Source organism: Hypanus sabinus, chromosome 9 (assembly GCF_030144855.1).
Source record: "Hypanus sabinus isolate sHypSab1 chromosome 9, sHypSab1.hap1, whole genome shotgun sequence".
Taxonomy (NCBI): domain Eukaryota; kingdom Metazoa; phylum Chordata; class Chondrichthyes; order Myliobatiformes; family Dasyatidae; genus Hypanus; species Hypanus sabinus.
The window spans coordinates 162,232,391-162,258,055 of NC_082714.1; the positions used below are offsets into that span (position 1 = coordinate 162,232,391).

The 25,665-nt window shown below is 45.2% G+C and overlaps 1 protein-coding gene and 1 long non-coding RNA gene across 3 annotated transcripts in view; one reads left to right on the forward strand and one right to left on the reverse strand.

The window, feature by feature from the left end:
- The window catches only part of LOC132399992 (uncharacterized), a 37,050-nt gene extending 32,524 nt beyond the window's left edge, over positions 1-4,526 (reverse strand). Inside the window, exon 1 of the long non-coding RNA XR_009514159.1 lies at positions 4,412-4,526. This is a non-coding gene — a long non-coding RNA (uncharacterized LOC132399992). The remainder of the gene's footprint in view (positions 1-4,411) is intronic.
- Positions 4,527-4,638: 112 nt separating this feature from the next.
- On the forward strand, positions 4,639-25,665 carry LOC132399987 (peptidyl-prolyl cis-trans isomerase FKBP1A-like). 2 transcript variants are annotated; one of them, XM_059980996.1, is made up of 5 exons: positions 4,639-4,768; positions 4,866-4,913; positions 11,847-11,959; positions 18,164-18,300; positions 23,730-25,665. In XM_059980996.1, exons 1-4 carry the CDS (start codon positions 4,732-4,734, stop codon positions 18,290-18,292), a joined length of 327 nt encoding a protein of 108 aa, XP_059836979.1. In that variant the 5' UTR covers positions 4,639-4,731; the 3' UTR covers positions 18,293-18,300; positions 23,730-25,665. The 2 variants fall into 2 exon arrangements, with proteins under 2 accessions (XP_059836979.1, XP_059836980.1); XM_059980997.1 differs by having other exon boundaries at positions 23,734-25,665.

Sequence of the window (25,665 nt, forward strand, 5' to 3'; positions counted from 1 at the left end):
CAACCTTTATGAGGCATCACAATTTGAAGATTTCCTCAACGGTGGGACAAACTTCAACCCAGAGAAGTGTGAGGTGGTACACTTTGGAAGGACAAACTCCAAGGCAGAGTACAAAGTAAATGGCAGGATACTTGGGAGTATGGAGGAGCAGAGGGATCTGGGGGTACATGTCCACAGATCCCTGAAAGTTGTCTCACAGGTAGATAGGGTAGTTAAGAAAGTTTATGAAGTGTTAGCTTTCATAAGTCGCGGGATAGAGTTTGAGAGTCGCAGGGTAATGATGCAGCTCTATAAACATCTAGTTAGGCCACACTTGGAGTACTGTGTCCAGTTCTGGTCACCTCACTATGGGAAGGATGTGGAAGCATTGGAAAGGGTACAGAGGAGATTTACCAGAATGCTCCCTGGTTTGGAGAGTGTGCATTATGATCAGAGATTAAGGGAGCTAGGACTTTACTCTTTGGAGAGGAGGAGGATGAGAGGAGACAAGACAGAGGTATACAAGATATTAAGAGGAATAGATAGAATGGACAGCCAGTGCCTCTTATCCAGGGCATCACTACTCAATACAAGAAAACATGGCTTTAAGGTGAGGAGTGGAAAGTTCAAGGGGGATATTAGAGGAAGGTTTTTCCACTCAGAGACTGGTTGGTGTGTGGAATACACTGCCTGAGTCAGTGGTGGAGGCAGATACACTAGTGAAATTTAAGAGACTACTGGACAGGTATATGGGGGAATTTAAGGTGGAGGGTTATATGGGAGGCAGGGTTTAGGGGTTGGCACAGCATTGTGGGCCAAAGGGCCTGTACTGTGCTGTATTGTTTTCTGTTCTATAGCGCCTGTATACAACACTCCCTCAGTCCACATCTTCCAGATAGCTCATGAAAATATCCTTCTTACTTCTTTTACATCTGTTTTTCACCTCAGATGTGTTTCTGGGACTGTTAAGAGTTAGAATCTGCAATTTACTGTTTAGATATCATTAGAATGATACAGCACTCTGCTGTCTCCCAAAAATTTTCTGGGAAGCAAGCACATACTCAGACAGCATTAATGCAAAGAAACTTCAAGATGGGTGCGAGCTGACATTTGACTCCATTTTGCCATTAATCGCTGATTAAAGCATCGGGGCAAATTGAGGCCGAGGCAAATGTGGAGAGTTTCAGCGCTGACTGCCTGCCTTGTGATCAGTGCCAGAAAAGGATTCTGTGAGCAACCTATCACTGTGGCAGGCGGGTAGGCATCTCTGCTTCATGTGGTGTCTCTCTCTTCGAATGAATGTTGGTGATATTGAAGTATAGTATCATGGTTCCAAGACTGAAATATTGTGTTTACTGTGGACTATTTCAGACTTTTTGATTTATATTCTGTGTTTTTATTGCCCGTTCCTTTTCCATTTTGTTGTGGAGGTGAGGGTGCTTGGCGGTTGATGTTCTGTTATGCAGGAGAGAGTTTTTTTTGGGCGGGGGGGAGTTGATGTTCCAGTTCCATTTTGTGTGGGGGAGATGGTTTCTGGGGAAAGGAGTTGGTGATTGGGATGCCACTCTTTTTTGTATGGGGGGGGAAGGGTTTGATGTTTCTCTTTAAATGACTTTCATTTTCTTTCTTGTGTTCATGGCTATCTGGAGAATACAAATTTCACACTGTATATGGATAAATGCTTTGATAATAAATTAACCTTTGATTTAGAAAATAGTCTATGCTTCTGTTCCTTCTACCAAAGCGCATGACCATACATTCCCTGACACGGTAATTCATCTGCCACTTCTTTGCCCATTCTCTTAATCTGTCTAAGTCCTCCTGCTTCCTCAACACTACCTGCCCATCACCTGTCTTTGTGTAGTGCACAAGCTTGGCCACAAAGCCATTAATTCCATCATCCAAATCATTGACATACAACGTAAAAGGTGGTCCCAACACTGATCCCTGTGAAACACCACTAGTCACCGACAACTTATCAGAAAAGGCTCCTTTTATTCCCACTCCTTGCCTCCTGCCAATTAGCCAATATTCTAGTATCTTTAATATTAATATTCAATATTCTAGTATCATGCTAGACTCATTCCTGTAATACCAGGGGCTCTTATCCTGCTAAGCAGCCTCATGTGTGGTACCCTGAATTCCAACAGGTTATTCAGGCAAGATTTTCCCTTAAGGAGATCATGCTGTCTTCAGCCTATTTTACCATGTGCCTCCAAATACCCTGAAACCTCATCCTTAACAATCAACTCCAACATCTTCCCAACTACTGAAGTCAGACTAATTGGCCTATAATTTCATAGAATATAGAAAACCTACAGCACAATACAGGCCCTTCGGTCCACAAAGCTATGTCGAACATACCCGTACCTTAGAAATTACCTAAGGTTACCCATAGCCGTCTCTTTTCTTAGCTCCATGTACCTATCCAGGAGTCTATTAAAAGATCCTATCATATCCGCCTCCACCACCCTCGCCAACAGCCCATTCCACGCACTCACCACTCTTTGCGTAAAAAAAAACTTACCCCTGACATCTCCTCTGTACCTAGTTCCAGGAACCTTAAAACTGTGCCCTCTCATGCTAGCCATTTCAACCCTGGGGAAAAAGTCCCTGGCTATTCACATGATCAATGCCTCTCATCATCATATACACCTCTGTCAGGTCACCTCTCGTCCTCAGCCACCCCAAGGAGAAAAGGCCAAGTTGAGAACCAGAACTGAGCTCAGTTTCCTTCTTTTTTTGACTCCCTCTCTTCTTAAAGAATGGAGAACCAATCCTCCAGAACCATTCCAGAATCTAATGATTCTTGAAGGAATACTAATGCAGGGTAAATGGTAGGGCATTGAGGAATGCAGAGGAACAGAGAGATCTAGGAATAACAGTGCATAGTTCCCTGAAGGTGGAGTCTCATGTAGATAGGGTGGTGAAGAAGGCTTTTGGAACGCTGGCCTTTATAAATCAAAGCATTGAGTACAGAAGTTGGGATGTAATGTTAAAATTATACAAGGCATTGGTAAGGCCAAATTTAGAATATTGTGTACAGTTCTGGTCACCAAATTATAGGAAAGATATCAATAAATTAGAGAGAGTGCAGAGACGATTTACTAGGATGTTACCTGGGTTTCAGCACTTAAGTTACAGAGAAAGGTTGAACAAGTTAGGTTTCTATTCATTGGAGCGTAGAAGGTTGAGGGGGGATTTGATCGAGGTATTTAAAATTTTGAGAGGGATAGATAGAGTTAATGTGAATAGGCTGTTTCCATTGAGAGTAGGGGAGATTCAAACGAGAGGACATGATTTGAGAGTTAGGGGCCAGAAGTTTAAGGGAAACACGAGGGGGTATTTCTTTACTCAGAGAGTGATAGCTGTGTGGAATGAGCTTCCTGTAGAAGTAGTAGAAGCCAGTTCAGTTGTGTCATTTAAGGTAAAATTGGATAGGTATATGGACAGGAAAGGAGTGGAGGGTTATGGGCTGAGTGCGGGTAGGTGGGACTAGGTGAGATTAAGAGTTTGGCACGGACTAGGAGGGCCAAGATGGCCTGTTTCCGTGCTGTGATTGTTATATGGTTAATGCCTCCACAATCCTAACTACCTCCTTCAGAACCCTGGTCACGCACCCATCTTCAGACCTTTCATCTTCTTCCTTAGTTCAGGGGTTCCCTCTTGGTCCATGGCATTAAAAAAAAGTTAGGAACCTTAGTGATAGTAACTACACTCACTTTTTGCCTTCTGACACTCTTGAATTTCTGACATACTGTAGTATCTTTCACAGTGAAGACACAAAAGGCAGCATCAGCTTAAAAACGGCAGGACGTCCAGCACCCAGGGCATGCCCTTTTCTCACTGTCAGGTAGGAGATACAGAAGCCTGAAGACACACACTGAGCGATTCAGGAACAGCTTCTTCCCCTCTGCCATCCGATTCCTAAATGGACATTGAAGCTTCGAACACGACCTCACTTTTTAAATATATTTGTTTATTTGCACGAATTTTAATCTATTTGATATATGTATACTGGAATAGACTTACTTATTGTTTTTTTCTTCTATATTAGGTATTGCATTGAACTGCTGCTGCTAAGTTAACAACTTTCACGCCACATGCCGGTGATAATAAACCTGACTCTTGATTCATCCGTCTTTTCTTAACTCTGCCATTGAAATCACTCCAGCATCATTTTCCTGCGGTCCAATATCCACCTTCAGATCTCTTCTACTCTTTATATATTTAAAGATGATCTAATTGGAACTGGAAAGATTGAGGGAGATCTTCCCTCACACCCTTCATCATCTGGCACACTGCTAGTGTCTTCCACAGTGAAAACAGATGCAAAATACTCATTTAGTTCATCTGCCATCTCCTTGTCGCCCGCTATTATTTAACTAACTATAGCGGCCATTCAACACGTCAAAGCCAGGAACAAACGAACCTAAACGTCTCGGTGTTGGGGGCTTTATTTAACTTGAGATGGGCAGCGGGGGCACCGCCCAGCTGCCCGCCTTTTACCTCAGACTTCGGCTCGCAGACAGCTCGGCGGCCATCGGCCTCCCTGACCCAGGCCAATGGCGAACGCGCCAGGCCAGGTCCCCGCCTTGTTGCCCATATTTGGTGCGGCATCCGCCGGCCGGCGGTCCCCGATTGGTCAATGCGGTCACGCGTGGCGCACCCTTTACGTGCCTGGTTCCCGCCCTCGCGCTGTGTCCCTGTTCCGGGCGGACGGTGTGCAGGGCGAGGTGAAGCCGAGCTGCCATGGGCATCGAGTTGGAGACCATCACTCCGGGAGACGGTAGGGAAGGCGCTGGTTGTTCCATTCCCCGTCGCTGAGAGAGCCCCGAGTCGGTCCCTCGGCTGGTTTAACCCGCGATTGTTGTTCTCTCTTCCAGGCCGTACCTTTCCCAAAGCGGGGCAAGTCTGCGTGGTGCACTATGTGGGTGAGTGCAGGTGGCGTGGACGGGGGAGAGGTGGGAAGTGGAGGGAAACGGCCGTTTAGTCCCCGGGATTGTGGGGGTGGGGAAAGAGCGGCTGTTTAATCCCCGGGATTGTGGGGGGAAACGGCCGTTTAGTCCCCGGGATTGTGGGGGGAGAACGTCCGTTTAATCCCCGGGATTGTGGGGGTGGGGAAAGAACGGCTGTTTAATCCCCGGGATTGTGGAGAGAAACGGCCGTTTAGTCCCCGGGATTGTGGGGGTGGGGAAAGAACGGCCGTTTAATCCCCGGGATTGTGGAGGGAAACGGCCGTTTAATCCCCGGGATTGTGGGGGGAAACGGCCGTTTAGTCCCCGGGATTGTGGGCGGAGAACGGCTGTTTAATCCCCGGGATTGTGGAGGGAAACGGCCGTTTAATCCCCGGGATTGTGGGGGGAGAACGGCCGTTTAATCCCCGGGATTGTGGGGGGAAACGGCCGTTTAGTCCCCGGGATTGTGGGGGGGAACGGCTGTTTAGTCCCCGGGATTGTGGGGGTGGGGAAAGAACGGTCGTTTAATCCCCGGGATTGTGGGGGGAAACGGCCGTTTAGTCCCCGGGATTGTGGAGAGAAACGGCCGTTTAGTCCCCGGGATTGTGGGGGTGGGGAAAGAACGGCCGTTTAATCCCCGGGATTGTGGAGGGAAACGGCCGTTTAATCCCCGGGATTGTGGGGGGAAACGGCCGTTTAGTCCCCGGGATTGTGGGCGGAGAACGGCTGTTTAATCCCCGGGATTGTGGAGGGAAACGGCCGTTTAATCCCCGGGATTGTGGGGGGAGAACGGCCGTTTAATCCCCGGGATTGTGGGGGGAAACGGCCGTTTAGTCCCCGGGATTGTGGGGGGAAACGGCCGTTTAGTCCCCGGGATTGTGGAGGGAAACGGCCGTTTAGTCCCCGGGATTGTGGGGGTGGGGAAAGAACGGCCGTTTAATCCCTGGGATTGTGGAGGGAAACGGCCGTTTAATCCCCGGGATTGTGGGGGGAAACGGCCGTTTAGTCCCCGGGATTGTGGGCGGAGAACGGCTGTTTAATCCCCGGGATTGTGGAGGGAAACGGCCGTTTAATCCCCGGGATTGTGGGGGGAGAACGGCCGTTTAATCCCCGGGATTGTGGGGGGAAACGGCCGTTTAGTCCCCGGGATTGTGGGGGGAAACGGCCGTTTAGTCCCCGGGATTGTGGAGGGAAACGGCCGTTTAATCCCCGGGATTGTGGGGGGAAACGGCCGTTTAATCCCCGGGATTGTGGAGGGAAACGGCCGTTTAGTCCCCGGGATTGTGGGGGTGGGGAAAGAACGGCCGTTTAATCCCCGGGATGGTGGGGGGAGAACAGCAGTTTAGTCCCCGGGATGGTGGAGGGAAACGGCCGTTTAATCCCTGGGATTGTGGCGGGAAACGTCCGTTTAATCCCCGGGATGGTGGGGGGAAACGGCCGTTTAATCCCCGGGATTGTGGGCGGAGAACGGCTGTTTAATCCCCGGGATTGTGGAGGGAAACGGCCGTTTAATCCCCGGGATTGTGGGGGGAGAACGGCCGTTTAATCCCCGGGATTGTGGGGGGAAACGGCCGTTTAGTCCCCGGGATTGTGGGGGGAAACGGCCGTTTAGTCCCCGGGATTGTGGAGGGAAACGGCCGTTTAGTCCCCGGGATTGTGGGGGTGGGGAAAGAACGGCCGTTTAATCCCCGGGATTGTGGAGGGAAACGGCCGTTTAATCCCCGGGATTGTGGGGGGAAACGGCCGTTTAGTCCCCGGGATTGTGGGCGGAGAACGGCTGTTTAATCCCCGGGATTGTGGAGGGAAACGGCCGTTTAATCCCCGGGATTGTGGGGGGAGAACGGCCGTTTAATCCCCGGGATTGTGGGGGGAAACGGCCGTTTAGTCCCCGGGATTGTGGGGGGAAACGGCCGTTTAGTCCCCGGGATTGTGGAGGGAAACGGCCGTTTAATCCCCGGGATTGTGGGGGGAAACGGCCGTTTAATCCCCGGGATTGTGGAGGGAAACGGCCGTTTAGTCCCCGGGATTGTGGGGGTGGGGAAAGAACGGCCGTTTAATCCCCGGGATGGTGGGGGGAGAACAGCAGTTTAGTCCCCGGGATGGTGGAGGGAAACGGCCGTTTAATCCCTGGGATTGTGGCGGGAAACGTCCGTTTAATCCCCGGGATGGTGGGGGGAAACGGCCGTTTAATCCCCGGGATGGTGGGGGGAGAACCGCTGTTTAATCCCCGGGTTGTGTAGGGAAACGGCCATTTAATCCCCGGGATTGTGGGGGGAGAATGGCTGTTTAATCCCCGGGAATGTGGGGGGAGAACGGCTGTTTAATCCCCGGGATTGTGGGGGTGGGGAAAGAACGGCCGTTTAATCCCCGGGATTGTGGGGGGGAGAACGGCCGTTTAGTCCCCGGGATTGTGGAGGGAAACGGCCGTTTAATCCCCGGGATTGTGGGGGGAGAACGGCCGTTTAATCCCCGGGATTGTGGGGGGAGAACGGCCGTTTAATCCCCGGGATTGTGGGGGGAGAACGGCCGTTTAGTCCCCGGGATGGTGGAGGGAAACGGCCGTTTAGTCCCCGGGATTGTGGAGGGAAACGGCCGTTTAATCCCCGGGATTGTGGGGGGAGAACGGCCGTTTAATCCCCGGGATTGTGGGGGGAAACGGCCGTTTAATCCCCGGGATTGTGGAGGGAAACGGCCGTTTAGTCCCCGGGATTGTGGGGGGAAACGGCCGTTTAATCCCCGGGATTGTGGAGGGAAACGGCCGTTTAGTCCCCGGGATTGTGGGGGTGGGGAAAGAACGGCCGTTTAATCCCCGGGATGGTGGGGGGAGAACAGCAGTTTAGTCCCCGGGATGGTGGAGGGAAACGGCCGTTTAATCCCTGGGATTGTGGGGGGAGAATGGCTGTTTAATCCCCGGGAATGTGGGGGGAGAACGGCTGTTTAATCCCCAGGATTGTGGGGGGTGGGGAGAACGGCTGTTTAATTCCCGGGTTGTGTAGGGAAACGGCCATTTAATCCCCGGGATTGTGGGGGGAGAATGGCTGTTTAATCCCCGGGAATGTGGGGGGAGAACGGCTGTTTAATCCCCAGGATTGTGGGGGGTGGGGAGAACGGCTGTTTAATTCCCGGGTTGTGTAGGGAAACGGCCATTTAATCCCCGGGATTGTGGGGGGAGAATGGCTGTTTAATTCCCGGGATTTTTGGGGGGGGGAAATCCTTTTAATCCCGAGACTGGGGGAGAATCTGATCCCCGGATTGGGGGGAACATCCGTTTGATCCCTGAGGTTGGGGTGGAACATCCGTTTGATCCCTGGGATTGGGAGGGGTGAAACCCCCATTTGATTTTCTGGGATTGTAGGAGAACACCCGTTTGATCCCCAGGATTGGCGGGTGGAACCCCAGTTTGATTTTCCGGGAATGGGGGGAACACCTGTTTGATCCCTGGGATTGGGGGAGCGGAACGCCCATTTGATCCCCGGGATCGGGGGAGCGGAATGCCCGTTTAATCCCCGGGATTGGAGGGTGGTGGAACACCCATTTGATCCCCGGGATTGGGGAAGCAGAACGCCCGTTTGATCCCCGGGATTGGGGGAACGGAACACCTGTTTAATCCCCGGGATCGAGGGTGGGTGGAACACCTGTTTAATCCCCAGGATTGTGAGGGAGAACATCTGTTTAATCTCCGAGATTTAGTGGGGTAGAATGCCGTTTATCCTTGAAATTGGGGGGGCACAGCCAGCCGTTTAATCCATGGGATGGCAGGGGGAATAGCCAGTTGTTTAGTGGAGGGACAGCAGTTAAATTCCTGGGTTTGGGGGGCAGCCATCTAATCCATGGGATTTTGGGGATGGGATATGTCTGTTTAATCCTCAGGATTGGGGGGGGGGGGTTGGAATGGCTATTTAATCCCTGGAATTGTGGGGGGAGTGGCTGTTTAATCCCTGGGAGGGGGGAATAGTTCTCTAATCCCTGGGACATGGTGTTGGTGTTGTCATGGTCCCTGGGTCAGGGCATTCCAACTGCAGAGATCCTTGGAGTAGTGGGGTGGTATGGAAAATAGCCCTGTGATTCCTGGGATGGGAGGGAAGATGAGGTGAGGACAGTGAAGTGAGGTGGTGTAACACTGAAAAGTGACAATGGATGTTTGAATACCCTGGATGAGAGAGGATAGCTGAAGGGTACCGCTGAGCTTGAGGGAGGTGTAAACAGTCTTGTGGATTTGGGGGTGGTGATACCATTGACTCCCTGATGGTAAAGTTTTCAGTTTGTATTCCCGCAGGAACTCCCTGCAATCCCAGTTTGAGATTTCATTCCATTGATCTCAGTGTAATTAAAAGCACTGATCCCGAAACATCAGGTGTGTGCCTTTGTGATCAAGACAGGACTTGAGTGTTTGTGACTCGTGGGAGAATTCCATAGGCTTGAATCATTATCCAACACAAGGTTTTTGCTGCCTACAATTTTATTTAATTATCATTACAGAAGCTCTTCAAGGCAGTGTCTTGTATCCAATCATTTTCCATTGTTTATTTATTTAGAGATACAGTGCAAAACAGACCCTTTGCCACGCATTGCCAGCAACTCACCGGTTTGACCCTAGCCTATTCTGGGGACAATTTACAATAACCAATGAACATACTAACCAGTACTCCTTTGGACTGTGGGAGAAAGCCAGAACGCTTGGGGAAACCCCAAGCATTCCACAAACTCCTCATTGAGGTCGCCGCAATTGAACTTCCAACTCCGGCGTGCTCTATAATAGCGTCGTGTGAACCACTGTGCTACCATGGTGAGGCCAGAAGTGGGGATATTCACTGACTGTTATCATCCTGCAACTTCTAAGCTACAAAGTAGTCCTTGAACTACTTCATTATTTTAGAATTTGCAGGATGAAGCACCTGGACGTAGAAATGCTCGGTTTGCAAGGTGGCCTGTCGCATTTGTGCCACAATTGTTCTTGGCACCAATCTCGTTGATTGTTTCAATTTTCATGGTTTTTGACCAAATCCTGCAAAATCAACGATCTATAATTTTAACAGAGGCTTAAAGTTCCGGATATTTGGATTTGGATATTCCACGCCATGTTCATTATAAATCAGGAGTGTAAAGGAATAACAGCAGGTACAACCATCCAGAAATTCCCCAAGTTGGATGTTACCCTGACTTGGCAATGTATCGTTGTTCATTGTTGCTAAGGCAAATGTCAGGAACTTCAAACAACACGAGATTGAGGAAATACCTTAACCACCATCTTGTGAAAAGCACTTCAGGGTGGACGATATATCTTGGGTTAGCCATGAGTGCATAACCTCAACCTTTTTTATTTGTATTTTTTGTATATTGACATTTTTTTGCATTTAGTAATTTTAAAATCATAATCAGGTTTAATATCACTGGCTTCTGTCACAATATTTGTTGTTTTGCAGTAGCAGTACACTGCAATTATAATTAAAAAAACTAAATTAAAATAAAATATTTTAATAAATTAAATTGTGCAAAAATAGAGCAAAAAAAATGTGAGAGAATGTTCATGGGTTCATTGTCAGTTCAGAAATCTGATGGTGGAGGAGAAGAATCTGTTCCTGTGTGTATCTTCAGGCTCCTGTACCTCCTCCCTGATGATAGCAATGAGAAGAGGGCATGTCCTGGTTGATGAGAGTCTTTAGTGATGGATGTAACCTTTATGAGGCATTACAATTTGAAGATTTCCTCAATGGTGGGACAAACTTCAACCCGGAGAAGTGTGAGGTGGTATACTTTGGAAGGACAAACTCCAAGGCAGAGTACAAAGTAAATGGCAGGATACTTGGTAGTGTGGAGGAGCAGAGGGATCTGGGGTACATGTCCACAGATCCCTGAAAGTTGCCTCGCAGGTAGATAGGGTAGTTAAGAAAACTTATGGGGTGTTAGTTTTCGTAAGTCAAGGGATAGAGTTTTAGGGTCGCGGGGTAATGATGCAGCTCTATAAAACTCTGGTTAGGCCACACTTGAAATACTGTGTCCAGTTCTGGTCGCCTCACTATAGGAAGGGTGTGGAAGAATTGGAAAGGGTACAGAGGAGATTTACCAGGATGCTGCCTGGTTTAGAGAGTATGCATTATGATCAGAGATTAAGGGAGCTAGGGCTTTACTCTCTGGAGAGCAGGACGACGAGAGGAGACATGATAAAGGTATATAAGATATTAAAAGGAATAGATCGAGTGGACAGCCAGCGCCTCTTCCCCAGGGCACCACTGCTGAATACGAGAGGACATGACATGAGGTAAGGGGTGGAAAGTTCAAGGGGGATATTAGAGGAAGGTTTTTTACTCAGAGTGGTTGGTGCATGGAATTCAGTGGTGGAGGCAGATACACTAGTGAAATTTAAGAGACTGCTAGACAGGTAATATGGAGGAATTTAAGGTGGAGGGTTATATGGGAGGCAGGGTTTAAAGGTCAGCACAACATTGTGGGCTGAAGGACCTGTACTGTGCGGTATTGTTCTATGTTCTATGAAATTGAGGATGCAGGCGCAACCAGAGATTTATCTGAATTGAAAGTAATTCAGTTTTACAGCTGAAAGACCAACATATCATTGCACTTGATCTTTTGAGTTTTTCCTGCTGTCCTGTTACGTTGGCACTTTTATGAATATGAGAAGTGGAAACGGTTCTACTTTATTGCAAAGCCTATAATCAGAACTGATGGAAGCAGGTGAAAGAACCAATTTTTTCACTGTAGGCAAGGCCTTTCAGTTCAAAGGACCTGGACTCTTCTTCAGTGAATTGTAGCAAGGTTTCTCGGTTAAAGTAGTCCAGAATACCCAGGAAGAGATCAGACTCAAAGTCATAGTTGTCTAAATTGAAACAATTTGTATTACATTACCATCATGTTTATATATTGATTTCACTTGTATTTTGTTATTACCAACAGGTTCACTGATGGATGGGACGAAGTTCGATTCTTCCCGCGACCGAAACAAGCCATTCAAATTTATGATCGGTAAAAATGAGGTCATCAGAGGATGGGATGAAGGATTAGCTCAGGTTTTTAAAAAAAGCTTAAATTCAATTATCTGAACCCTGCTTAAAGATGTGCAAATATCTAATCAGCCAGTCCTGTTCAATGGTGGCGTGGGCTTTACCCGTGATGGGCTGGGCTGTATCCACAACTTTTTGTAGGCTTTTCTGTTCAAGGGCATTGGTGTTTGCATACCAGGCCAAGATGCAACCATGTTCTCCACCGCACTTCTACAGAAGTTTGTCAGAAGTTTTAGATGACATGCTGAAACTTTGTAAGCTACTTAAGAAAGTAGAGGCACTACCATGCTTTGTTTGAAATAGCCCTTGCATGCTGGACCCAGGACATTGAAATGGTAACAGTGAGGAATTTTAAGTTGCTGACCCTCTCCACTTCTGATCCTCTAATGTGGACTGGTTCATGGACCTCTGGTTTCTTACTGCTGAAGCCAATAATTTGCTCCTTGGGCTTGCTGACATTGAGTGAGAGGTTGTTATGGTATCACTTAGCCAGATTTTCAATCTCCCTCCTATATGCCGATTCATCACCATCTTTGATTTGGCCAATGACAGTGGTGTCATTAGAAAACTTAAATATGGCATTGGAATTGTGCTTAGCCTCACAGTCATAAGTATAGAGCAAATAGAGCAGGGGATAAGCACACGGCCTTGTGGTGCACCTGTGCTGATGGTGATTGTGGAGTAGATGTTGTTGTCAATCCAAATTGATTGGATTGTTCAAGTGAGGAAATTGAGGATCAATTTGCATAAAGAGGTATTGAGGCCAAGTTCTTGAAGCTTATTAATTTAGTTTTGAGGGGATGATTGTATTGAATGCCAAGTTGTAGTCCATGAAGATCATCCTGATCTGTGTATCTTCACTGGATGTTCCAGGATTGAGTGAAGATCCAATGAAGTGGCATCCACTGTTGACCTGTTATGATGGTAGGCAAATTCGAGTGGATTCAAGTTGCTTCTCAGACAGGAGCTGATATGTTTCATCACCAACCTCTCAAAGCACTTCATCACTGGATGTAAGTGCTTTTGGATGATAGTCATTGAAGCAGATAGGTACCTCAGACCGCCAAGTTAACATGTTAAAGATATCGATGAACCTTCCAGCCAGTTAATCAGCACAGGCCTTTAGTACTTAACCTAATACCCCATCTGGGCTGGTTGCTCTCTGTAAATTCACCCTCATGAAGGATGCTGTCATGTCAGCCTCTGAGACTGAAATCACAGGGTCATAAGGAGCTGTGTGAGTTTGTGAAGGTGCTACATGGTCAAAGCAAAGTGAAACCTTATCACCTATGTCACTTAGGTTCACTTTGTAGGAGGTGATAGCATTCAGGCCCTGCTACAACTGCTTGAACCTTCAATGGTTCAAGTTTGGGCTGGGATTACTTCATTGCATGTGAGATGGCTTTTCCATGATTATACCTGGACCTCTTGTATCTTACTTGATCGCCAGACCTGAATGTTACTGATCTGGTCCTCAGCAGATTGCAAATCTTATGGTTCATCCAGGGCTTTGGTTGGGGAAGACTGAATGACTTTCTAGGGACGCACATGTCTATGGCTACTTTTATGAAGTCTGTGACAACCGCAGTTCATTTGTTCAGATCCTCTGAGTCCTTGAATGCAGGGCCCAGTTCAATGACTTGAAGCAACCCCTTAACTGTTCCTCTTCCTCCTGCAACCACCACTTTGTTGTCCCTGCCTCTGGAGTCTTGCTCTTTACCCTCTGTATGCAGGTAGGAGAAGGATGGAGTTCTCAGTATTCTCAAGAGGGAGGGTGAGCAGCCAGATGTCGTGGCCCATGTGGGGACCAATGACGTGGATAGGAAGGGTGAGGAGGTCCTGAGAGGTGAGTTTAGGGAGCTAGGTGCCAAGTTAAAGGACAGGACCTCCAGGATAGCAATCTCAGGATTGCTACCAGTGCCACATGCAGGTGTGTTTAGAAATAGTAAGATAGTGCAGATCAACATGTAGCTGAAGACATGCTGCAGGAGGGAGGGCTTCAGATTTATAGATAATAGGGCAGCTTTCAGGGAAGGTGAGATCTGTTCCGGCAGAATGGTTTACATCTGAACTGGAGGGGGACAAGTATTCTTGTAGGTAGGTTTGCTAGAGAGGCTCCAGTGGATTTAAACTAGATACGAGGGGGGAGGGGAGCCAGAGTGTAGAAACAGATGTATGGGAGAAGGAAGAAAAAGAAGGCAGTAAAGTTCTTTGTACTGTTAGAGATAAACAGAGAGGAGGAGGTGGAGAATTTCTTAAATGCATTTATTTTAATGCTAGGAGCATTGTAAGAAAGGTGGATGAGCTTAGAGCATAGATTGATACCTGGAAATATGATGTTGTAGCTATTAGTGAAACATGGTTGCAGGAGGGGTGTGATTGGCAACTAAATATTCCTGGATTTCGTTACTGCAGGTGTGATAGAATCGGAGGGACAAGAGGGGGAGGTGTTGCGTTGCTTGTCAAGAGAAAATATTACAGCGGTGCTCTGGCAAGGTAGATTAGAGGGTTCATCTGGGGAGGCTATTTGGGTGGAATTGAGGAATGAGAAAGGTGTGGTAACATTTATAGGGGTATATTATAGACCATCTAATGGGGAGCAAGAATTGGAGGAGCAAATTAGCAAGGAGATGGCAGACATTTGTAGTAAGCACAGAATTGTGATTGTGGGAGATTTCAATTTTCCACACATAGACTGGGAAGCCCATACTGTAAAAGGGATGGATGGTTTGGAGTTTGTAAAATGTGTGCAGGATAGTTTTTTGCAGCAATGCACAGAGGTACAGACTAGAGAAGGGATAGTGTTGGATATTCTGTTAGGGAATGAAATAGGTCAGGTGACGGAGGTATGTGTTGGGGATTACTTCAGGTCCAGTGATCACAATGCCATTAGTTTCAATATAAGTATGGAGAAGGATAGGACTGGACCCAGGGTTGAGATTTTTGATTGGAGAAAGGCTAACTTTGAGGAGATGCGAAAGGATTTAGAAGGAGTGGATTGGGACAATTTGTTTTATGGGAAGGATGTAATAGAGAAATGGCAGTCATTTAAAGGTGAAATTTTGAGGGTACAGAATCTTTTATGTTCTTATTAGTTTGAAAGGAAAGGTTAAAAGTTTGAGAGAGCCATGGTTTTCAAAGGATATTGGAAACTTGGTTCAGAAAAAGAGAGATATCTACCGTTTGTACAATAAATATAGGCAACATGGAGTAAATGAGGTGCTCGAGGAATATAAAGAATGTAAAAAGAATCTTAAGAAAGAAATTAGAAAAGCTAAAAAAAAGATACGAGGTTGCTTTGGCAAGTAAGGTGAAAATAAATCCAAAGGGTTTCTACAGTTATATTAATAACAAAAGGATAGTGAGGGATAAAATTGGTCCCTTAGAGAATCAGAGTGGACAGCTATGTGTGGAGCCAAAAGAGATGGGGGAGATATTGAACAATTTCTTTTCTTCGGTATTGCACTAAGGAGAAGGATATTGAATTGTGTAAGGTAAGGGAAACAAGTAGGGAAGTTATGGAAACTATGATGATTAAAGAGGAGGAAGTACTGGTGCTTTTAAGGAATATAAAAGTGGATAAATCTCCGGGTCCTGACAAGATATTCCCTAGGACCTTGAGGGAGGTTAGTGTAGAAATAGCAGGGCCTCTGACAGAAATATTTCAAATGTCATTAGAAATGGGGATGGTGCCGGAGGATTGGCATATTGCTCATGTGGTTCCATTGTTTTAAAAAGGATTCTAAGAGTAAACCTAGCAATTATAGACCTGTCAGTTTGAGGTCAGTGGTGGGTAAATTAATGGAAAGTATTCTTAGAGATGGTATATATAATTATCTGGATAGGCAGGGTCTGATTAGGAACAGTCAACATGGATTTGTGCGTGGAAGGTCATGTTTGACAAATCTTATTGAATTTTTTGAAGAGGTTATGAGGAAAGTTGACGAGGGTAAAGCAGTGGATGTTGTCTATATGGACTTCAGTAAGGCCTTTGACAAGGTTCCGCACAGAAGGTTAGTTAGGAAGGTTCAATCGTTAGGTATTAATATTGAAGTAGTAAAATAGATTCAACAGTGGCTGGATGGGAGATGCCAGAGAGTAGTGGTGGATAACTGTTTGTCAGGTTGGAGGCCGGTGACTAGTGGTGTGCCTCAGGGATCTGTACTGGGTCCAATGTTGATTGTCATATACATTAATGATCTGGATAATGGGGTGGTAAATTGGATTAGTAAGTATGCAGATGATACTAAGGTAGGTGGCATTGTGGATAATGAAGTAGGTTTTCAAAGCTTGCAGAGACATTTAGGCCAGTTAGAAGAGTGGGCTAAATGATGGCAGATGGAGTTCAATGCTGATAAATGTGAGGTGCTACATTTTTGGTAGGAATAATCCAAATAGGACATACATGGTAAATGGTAGGGCATTGAAGAATACAGTAGAACAGAGTGATCTAGGAATAATGGTGTATAGTTCCTTGAAGGTGGAATCTCATGTGGATAGGGTGGTGAAGAAAGCTTTTGGTATGTTGGTCTTTATAAATCAGAGCATTGAGTATAGGAGTTGGGATGTAATGTTAAAATTGTACATGGCATTGGTAAGGCCGAATATGGAGTATTGTGTACAGTTCTGGTCACCGAATTATAGGAAAGATGTCAACAAAATAGAGTACAGAGAAGATTTATTAGAATGTTACCTGGGTTTCAGCACCTAAGTTACAGGGAAAGATTGAACAAGTTAGGTCTTTATTCTTTGGAGCATAGAAGGTTGAGGGGGGACTTGATAGAGGTATTTAAAATTATGAGGGGCGTAGATAGAGTCGAAGTGGATGGGCTTTTTCCATTGAGGGTAGGGGAGATTCAAACAAGAAGTCATGAGTTGAGAGTTAAGGGATAAAAGTTTAGGGGTAACACGAGGGGAAACTTCTTTACTCAGAGAGTGGTAGCTGTGTGGAACGAGCTTCCAGTAGAAGTGGTAGAGGCAGGTTCGGTATTGTCATTTAAAGTAAAATTGGATAGGTATATGGACAGGAAAGGAATGGAGGGTTATGGTCTGAGTGCGGGTCAGTGGGACTATGTGAGTAAGCATTTGGCACGGACTAGAAGGGCCAAGCTGACTTGTTTCCGTGCTGTAATTGGTATATGGTTATATGTTATACCAATCTCTAGGATTTGTAGAGACTGGTGTAAAAAAAAACAAACAAACCAGTGAGAGGCAGTTTTATATAATTTTCTTATTTAGAGAGACAGTGTGAACGGACCCTTCCAGCTCAACAAGCTGCCGTAGCAGTTAACCGTAGCATATTCACAGGACAATTTACAATGACCAATTAATCTACTAACTAACATGACTTTGAACCGTGGAAGGAGCCCCACACGGTTCACGAGGCGAACGTACAAACAGTTCTGTGGGCAAAAGTGCCTTGTTGATGGGAGAGGTCAGTGGAGAATGGCCAGACTGGTTCAAATTGAAAGGAAGGCGACGATAACTTGTATAATCGCACGTTAGAGCAATGGTGAAGAGCATCTCAAACCTTGAAGTGGATGGGCTACAGCATCAGCAGAATACCCACCAGGTTCCACGGTGTACCTAGTGAAGTGGCCACTGTGTATGAAAAATCAATTTTAATCTAAGAAATCAAATGAATACTATTAGAATCAAGTTTATTATCACTGACATATGCCGTGAAATTTGTTATTTCGCAGCAGCAGAACTGCAATACATTAAGACTGTTACCATAATGAAAACAAAAAATAAGTAATAATTAAGTGAAGCTCCTCTACCACCTCCTTAATGGTAGTAATGAGAGGGGGCATGTCCTGGATGGTGAAGGTCATTAATGATGGTGCCGCCTTCTTGAGGCATCAACCTTTGAAGATGTCCTCAATGGTGGCCATAATGTAGCTGGCAGAGTTCACAACCCCCTGCAGCTTTTTCCAATCCTGTGCATTGGTGCCACCATTCCAAACGGTGTTAGCTCTGTAACTTTGATCTAAACATTGACCTGCCTCAATACCTATCAGAAATTCTTGTGAAATCTTCTTTACGTGAAATTCTTGTGAACTGTTCCTTTTTTTTAAAAACGGGATTTGTCTTGGGCTAATACAGTTCTGTTCTTGGATCCTGGGTTTGAGTACTCAAAGTGGGATGGGTTGGCATAGAATGGTCTATGTAACTGTATAAGTTATTCCTTTCTGCTCTCTCTTTTATGAGATGAGTGTTGGGCAGAGAGCAAAGCTTACCTGTACTCCCGACTATGCGTATGGAGCTTCTGGTCATCCTGGCGTCATTCCACCTAATGCTACTTTGATGTTTGATGTGGAACTCTTGGGAATTGAGTGAAACCCTTGGTAAGTCTCTTTGCAATGTATTTCAGATAGCACTGACAAAAATATTGTTTATTTAGAGATACAGCACAGAACAAGCCCTCCTGGTCCAACGAGCTGCACCACCTAACAACCCACCTATTTAATACTAACCTAATCACAGGACAGTTCACAATGATCAATAAACCTACTAACTGGTACCCAGAGGAAACTCACAGGCAGGTGAGAAAAAAATACAAACTTATTACAGGTAGCGCCAGAATTATATGACCATAAGATATAGGGGCAGAATTAGGCCATTTGGCCTATTGCATCTGCTCTGCCATTTCATCATGACTGATCTAATTTTCCTCTCAGTCCAAATCTCATGCCTTTTCCCATATCCTTTTATGCCCTGACCAATCAAGAATCTGTTGACCTCTGCCTTAAATATACATAAGCACTTGGCTTCCATAGCTGCCTGTGGCAAAGAATTCCACAGATTCCCCACTCTCTGGCTAAAGATTCCTCCTCATCTTCTTTCTAAAAGGAACCCCTCAAATCTGAGGCTGTATCCTCTGGTCTTAGACTGTCTCACCATAGGAAACGTCCTCTCCACATCAACTCTCTCAAGGCCTTTCACCATTTGATAGCTTTCAATGAGGTCACCCCTCAGTCTTCTGAATTCCAGTGAATACAGGCCCAGAGTCATCGAACACTCTTCATATGACAAGCCATTCAATCCTGGAATCATTTTTGTGAACTTCCTTTGAATCCTCTCCAGTTTCAGCACATCCTCGGGTAAGGGGCCCAAACCTGCTCTCAATACTCCAAGTGAGGCTTCACCAGTGTTTAGTAAGGTCTCAACATCCTTGCTTTTATATTTTAGTCCTCTTGAAATGAATTCTAACATTGCATTTGCTTTCCTCACCACAGACTCAACCTGCAAATTAGGGAATCCTGCACAAGGACTCCAGGTCCCTTTGTGGCTCTTTTTTTTGTATTTTTTTTCTCCATTTAAGAAGGAGTGGGAGGCAGCAGAAAGGAAACTATAGACCTGTTAGTCTGACATCAGTGGTTGGGAAGTTGTTGGAATCGATTGTTAGGGATGAGATTACGGAGTACGAGGAGGCACATGACAAGATTGGCCAAAGCCAGCATGGTTTCCTGAAAGGAAAATCTTTCCTGACAACCTACTGCAATTCTTTGAGGAAATTACAAGCAGGGTAGACAAAGGAGATGCAGTAGACATGGTGTACTTAGATTTTCAGAAGGCCTTTGACAAGGTGCTGCACATGAGGCTGCTTAGCTAGATAAGAGCCCATGGAATTACAGGGAAGTTACTAGTGTAGTGGAGGTTGGCTGGTGGCGCATTGACATCAGCGCCGGACTCCGGAATGGAGGTTCCTGGGTTTGAATACACTCGGGCTGTTCCCAAATACGCTTTCCATCCGTGCCGGGTTGAGTGTTGAGCTCACAACTCGACCTTGTAAAATAAAGAAAAATACTGCGAAACATCTGTGAGGAGTGGCGCGCCACACAATCTATCGTCCCGCGCCTTGTAAGGCATGAAAATGCCCGATGCTGGCCTGTCAGGCCTGAGTCACCGTCATCATCATCATCATACTAGAGTGGATGGAGCATTGACTGGTTGGCAGTAAACAGAGTGGGAATAAAGGGATCCTATTCTGTCTAGCTGCTGGTTACCAGTGGAGTTCCATAGGGATTGGTGTTGGGACCCCTGCTTTTAACGATGTATGTCAATGATTTGGACTAAGGTATTAATGGATTTGTGGCTCAGTTTGCCAATGATACAAAGATAGGTGGAGGAGCGGGTAGTGTTGAGGAAACAGAGAGCCTGCAGAGAGACTTAGATAGTTGGGGGAATGGCAAGTGTGTGGTTATGCACTTTGGTGGAAGAAATAAATGGGCAGACTGTTATTTAGATGGGGGGAGAATTCAAAATGCAGAGATGCAAAGGGACTTGGGAGTTCTTGTGCAAGATACCCTAAAAGGTTAACCTCCAGGTTGAGTCAGTTGTGAAGAAGGTGGATGCAATTTTGGCATTCATTTCTAGAAGTATGGAATAGGGATTGAGTTTAGGAGTCAAGGGGTAATGTTGCAGCTATTTAGGACCTTGGTCAGACCCCACTTGGAGTACTGTCGCCTCACTACAGGAAGGATGTGGAAACTATAGAAAGGGTGCAGAGGAGATTTATAAGGATGTTGCCTGGATTGGGGAGCATACCTTATGAGAAGTTGAGTGAACTCGGCCTTTTCTCTTTGGAGTGACGGAGGATGAGCGGTGATCTGATAAGATGCTGAGGTGCATTGATCATGTGGATGGTCATTGGCTTTTTCCCAGGGCTGAAATGGCTAGCACAAGAGGGCAAGAAGTAGGTACAGAGGAGATGTCATGGGTAAGTGTTTTATTTAGACAGTGGTGAATGTGTGGAGGTGGATACGATAGGGTCTTTTAAGAGACTCCTCAATAGGTACATGGAGATTAGAAAAATAGAGGGCCATGGGCAACCCTAGGTAAGGACACGTTCGGCACAGCTATGTGGGCCGAAGGGCCTGTATTGTGCTGTAGGTTTTCTAAGTTTTGTGTTTCTAATATAAGTGCAGGGATGTGATGTTGAGGCTGTATAATGTACTTGTGAGACCACACTTGGAGTACTGTGGGCAATTTTGGGCTCCTTATTTTAGAAAGGATATACTGACATTGGAGAGGGTTCAGAGAAGATTCACAAGAATGATTTCAGGAATGAAAGGGTTACCGTATGAGGAACGTCTGGCAGCTTTTGGGCTGTATTCCCTGGAATTCAGGAGAATGAGGGGGGGGGGGATCTCATAGAAACATTCTGAATATTAAAAGGCCTGAACAGATTCGACATGGCAAAGTTATTTCCCATGGTAGGGGATTCTAGGGCAAGAGGACATGACTTCCGGATTGAAGGACGTCCACTGAGAACAGAGTTGCGGAGAAATTACTTTAGTCAGAGGGTCGAAAATCTTTGGAATTTGTTGCCACGAGTGGCTTTGGTAGCCATGTCACTGGCTGTACTTAAGCAGAGATAGATAGGTTCTTGATTAGCCAGGGCATCAAAGGGTATGGAGTGAAGGCAGGGGAGTGGGGATGACTGGAAGAATTGGATCAGCCCATAGCAGAGCAGACTGGATGGGCTGAATGGCCTACTTCTGTTCCTATATCTTATGGTCTTATTTAGAAAATAGTCAACCCTTTCATTTCTTCTACCAAAGTGGTTGACCATATATTTTCCAAAACTATTTCATCTGCCTTTCCTTTGCCCAAGCTCCTAATCTGTCTTGTCCTTCAGTAGCCTCTCTACTTCCTCAAAGCTACCTGTCTTTTCACCCACCTTCATTTCACCTGCAAACTTTGCAACAAAGACATCAATTCCATCATCAAAATCATTGCCATATAATGTAGAGAATCAGTTCCAACACAAACATTAGTCACTGGTAGCCAGCCAGAAAAGAATCCTTTTATTCTCACTCTTTGCTCCCTACCAGTCAGCCACTGCTTTATCCATGCTAGGATCTTTCCATGGGCTCATAGCTTGTTAAGCAGCCACGTATGGCACCTTGTTCAATGCCTTCTGAAAATCCAAGTACACAACATCAACTTATTCTCTTTATTGTTTCAAGAGATTTATCAGGCAAGATCTTCCCTTGAGGAAACCATGCTGACTACGGCCTATTTTATCATGTGCCTCAAAGTAATCCTTAGTAATCAACTGCAACATCTTCCCAGCCACTGAGGTCAGACTAACTGGCCTATAGTTTCCTTTCTTCTCCCTCTCTCCTTTCTTAAAGAGTGGAATGACATTTGCAGTTTTCCAGAATCTAGTGATTCTTGCAAGGTCATTATTAATGCCTCCATGAACTCTTCAACCATCTCTTTTAGAACCCTGAGTTGAATCTGGTCCTGGTGACTTATCTGTCTTCAGACCTTTCAGTTTCCCAAGAACCTTCTCTAGTTATGGTAACCTCACACACTCATGACCCCGACATCTGGAACTTCCACCAAACTGCTGGTGTCTTCTGCAATGAAGACTGATGCATATTATTAATTCAGTTCATCTGCCATTTCATTGTCCCCTATTACTACCTTTCCAGCATCGTTTGCCAGTGGCCTGATATCCACTCCTGAGTTTCTTTTACACTTTGTGTATCTGAAGAAACATTTGGTATCCTCTTTAATAATACTGGCTGGTTTACATTTGTATTCTATCTTTAACTTCTTAGTGACTTTTTTAGTTGCCTTCTGTTGGTTTTTAAATGCTTCCCAATCCTCTTCCCACTAATTTTCACTCTATTATATACCCTCTCTTTGGCTTTGACTTCTCTTGTTGGCCACGGTTATGTCATTTTTAGAATCCTTCTTCCTCTTTGGGATGTATATATCCTGTGCCTTCTGAATTGTACCAGAAAATTCCAGCCATTGCTGCTCTGCTGTCATCCCTGCCAATGTTCTTTTCCAATGAATTCTGGCCAACTCCTCTCTCGTGCATCTGTTATTCCCTTTACTCCATTGTAATACTGATTGTCTGACTTTAGCTTCTCCTTCTCAAATTACAGGGTGAATCTGATCATATTATGATCACTTGCCCCTAAGGGTTCTTTTCCCTTAAGCTCTGTAATCAATTCTGGGTCATTGGACAACACCCAATCCAGAACAGCTGATCTGTAGTAGGCTAAGAAGCCATTTGGTATGCACTCTAGAAATATCCCCTCTTGGAATCATCAACCTGATTTTTCCCAATCTAGCTACTTATTGAAATCCTCCATAACTATTGTCCTTTTGACATGCATTTTCTATCTCCCATTGTAATTTGTAGGCCACATCCTTAATACTGTTTGGGGGTTTGTGTACAACTCCCATCAAGGTGTTTTACGTTTGTAGTTCCTTAGCTCTATCCACAATAACTCAACACCTTCCAGCCCTGTGTCACCTCTTTTTAATGATTTGATTTCATTTTTTACCAACAGAGTAACAAAATCTGATGATCTGAACCCGAACTTGTTTCTTTTGATACATCTGTCTTAAAACTATAAGATATAGGAACAGAAATAGGCCATTTGTCCGATCAAGTTTGTTCCACCATTTCATCATGGCTGATCTATTTCCATCTCAGCCCCAATCTCCTGCCGTCTCCCCATATCCCTTCATGCCCCGACCAATCAAGAATCTATCAGCCTGTACCTTAAATATAACCGAGGATTTGGCCTCCACAGCCACCCGTGGCAATGATTTCCACAGATTTCTCCACTCTCTGGCTAAAGAAATACCTCCTCATCTTCATTCTAAATTGAACTCCAAACTCCAGCTCCAAGCTGTAATAGCGTCACGCTAATCGCTATACTGCCATTACAACCTATTTAGGTCATATGCTATAGTGTTTTATATGGAAAGGTGCAACAATCAGATTTCTGTTTCTGTTTTTGAGATAGGTTTGAATCCTGCTTATGGCACAGAAACGTGGAGAACCTGGAAAATTGTGCATTGAAAATGTGGGAGCCAGCAAAAAAAACAGTACATTTACTTTTTTCATCTACAGTCTGCTGTACATCAACTAAAAGCTGTTCATCACATCATTTATCTTTTGGGACTATAACAAAATCTGGTGATCTGAATCCGAACTCTTTCTTTTGATATATCATGTTTTGCTTTCTAAAAGACTTAAATTGTGTCTGGTCAAGAATCAAAGAACCTATAAGTAGAAAGGAAAACAAATCATTTTAAAATTCAATAGTTAAAGCATAAGATGATTGTCCATCATATCTAATGATGACAGAAACCTGTGTGGGAGAGTTTTGAAAATGGAAAAGCTGTTGCACTGTGGCAGTTCCATTCTCTCGACCTTTAAAGTCCAGGTGCAGTTGTACAAGTTGTCGTCTCAAACTCCTTTGTTGCAGTAGATGACCATGATGTCTTCTGTGCCTTGAAATGCCCTTTGCTCTTCAAAAGAAACTGCCTTTCTGGCTGTAGGATCTCACTGTAGATCTCACCTGCCAGAGCTGACTTCACATGCTAAGACAGGCATGTCCCTATCTCACCGGAGTATGAAACCCGCTGTCTACACTCATCTGGTTAAGTCTGCCTGTTGAAGTGATGTACCAGGGTTTGGCTACTGTTGCTACTTGGAGCCACAGATGAGAGCTGGGTGTCTGGTGGGGACCAAAGGTGAGTGAGCTGCCCCAGAATGAATTGGACAAGCCCCTCCACTAGATATGCAGCTCCTCCCTGTACACCCCACACATAAGATGATCTTCTTGAATTGATGTATTGAAATCCAGTGACAACGAGGGAAAGTGGATTGCATATTTTTAAACCCATAATTGAATAGAGAAGGTTGGCTTATGGCTTACATGTGTTGCTTAAGTTCACATCTAAACACTTGGTATTGATGATTTATCCAAAATTTGCAGAAAATTGATACGAGCTGAAATGTGGGCTTTAGTTTGGCTGGGTAAGGAAAAAGGATTAAGTTATCCCATTGTTTGTCTAAGTTTTTAATTCCAATACTTTGCTTCACATTTTTCTCTATATGTTGTCATTTCACCATAACCTATATCGTATTTGGAGAATGCTGCTTTTCTTTTATGGAACATTTAACATGGCAAAATGTAGCAGCTCATTCTGAATAACTAACACCATTGGTTATGTGGTGGGGGCCTGATATTCATCTCTACCTTTACAAAAATGATTTGCAGCTTGGGCAGTTCCCTAAGAGAACATACAATGGTAGCACTACAGAAATCATGAATCATCACAATCATGAAGTGTTTTAGGACAACTATTCAGAGACCTCTCAGTCTTTATTAATAATGTAGGAGCTATGAAACTGTAAATTACACTATTGTATGGGGTCTCCACATTATTAATGGTGGGGTATTTGCACTAACCCTGTTTTGGAGCCATTCCAGTTTCCGGTTGGGGTAGTGACCCTTTTCCTAGAGCCACTGCTCTGGATTTCCTCCAGGTGTTCTGTTATGTTCCCACTTCCTGAAAGTGTGCAGGTTGTTATTTTAATTGAATACCATAATTACTCCTGGTGTTGGGTGAGTGGGTAGAATCTGGAGGGAGTTGATGTAAATGTGAAGACATTGTTTTATAAAGGCATTAATGTAAGATTGGTGCAGTCTAAATGGGGACTGAAGGGTCTAGCTGATTCACTGCTGTTTTTCTTTTGTTTCACATTTCCTTTAATGGAATAAGCAGTGTATCTCTTCATAACAAGTTAAATAGGTGCAAGCAAATTATGCTGGTCATCCCCTCTTCAGTGTGGCTAGTGATTCTTCTGTTGCGCTGTAGCCCTTTAATCAATTCATTGTAATTCCAAAATGCTTTTACAATAAAAATGCTTTCTACCAATTCCAGCA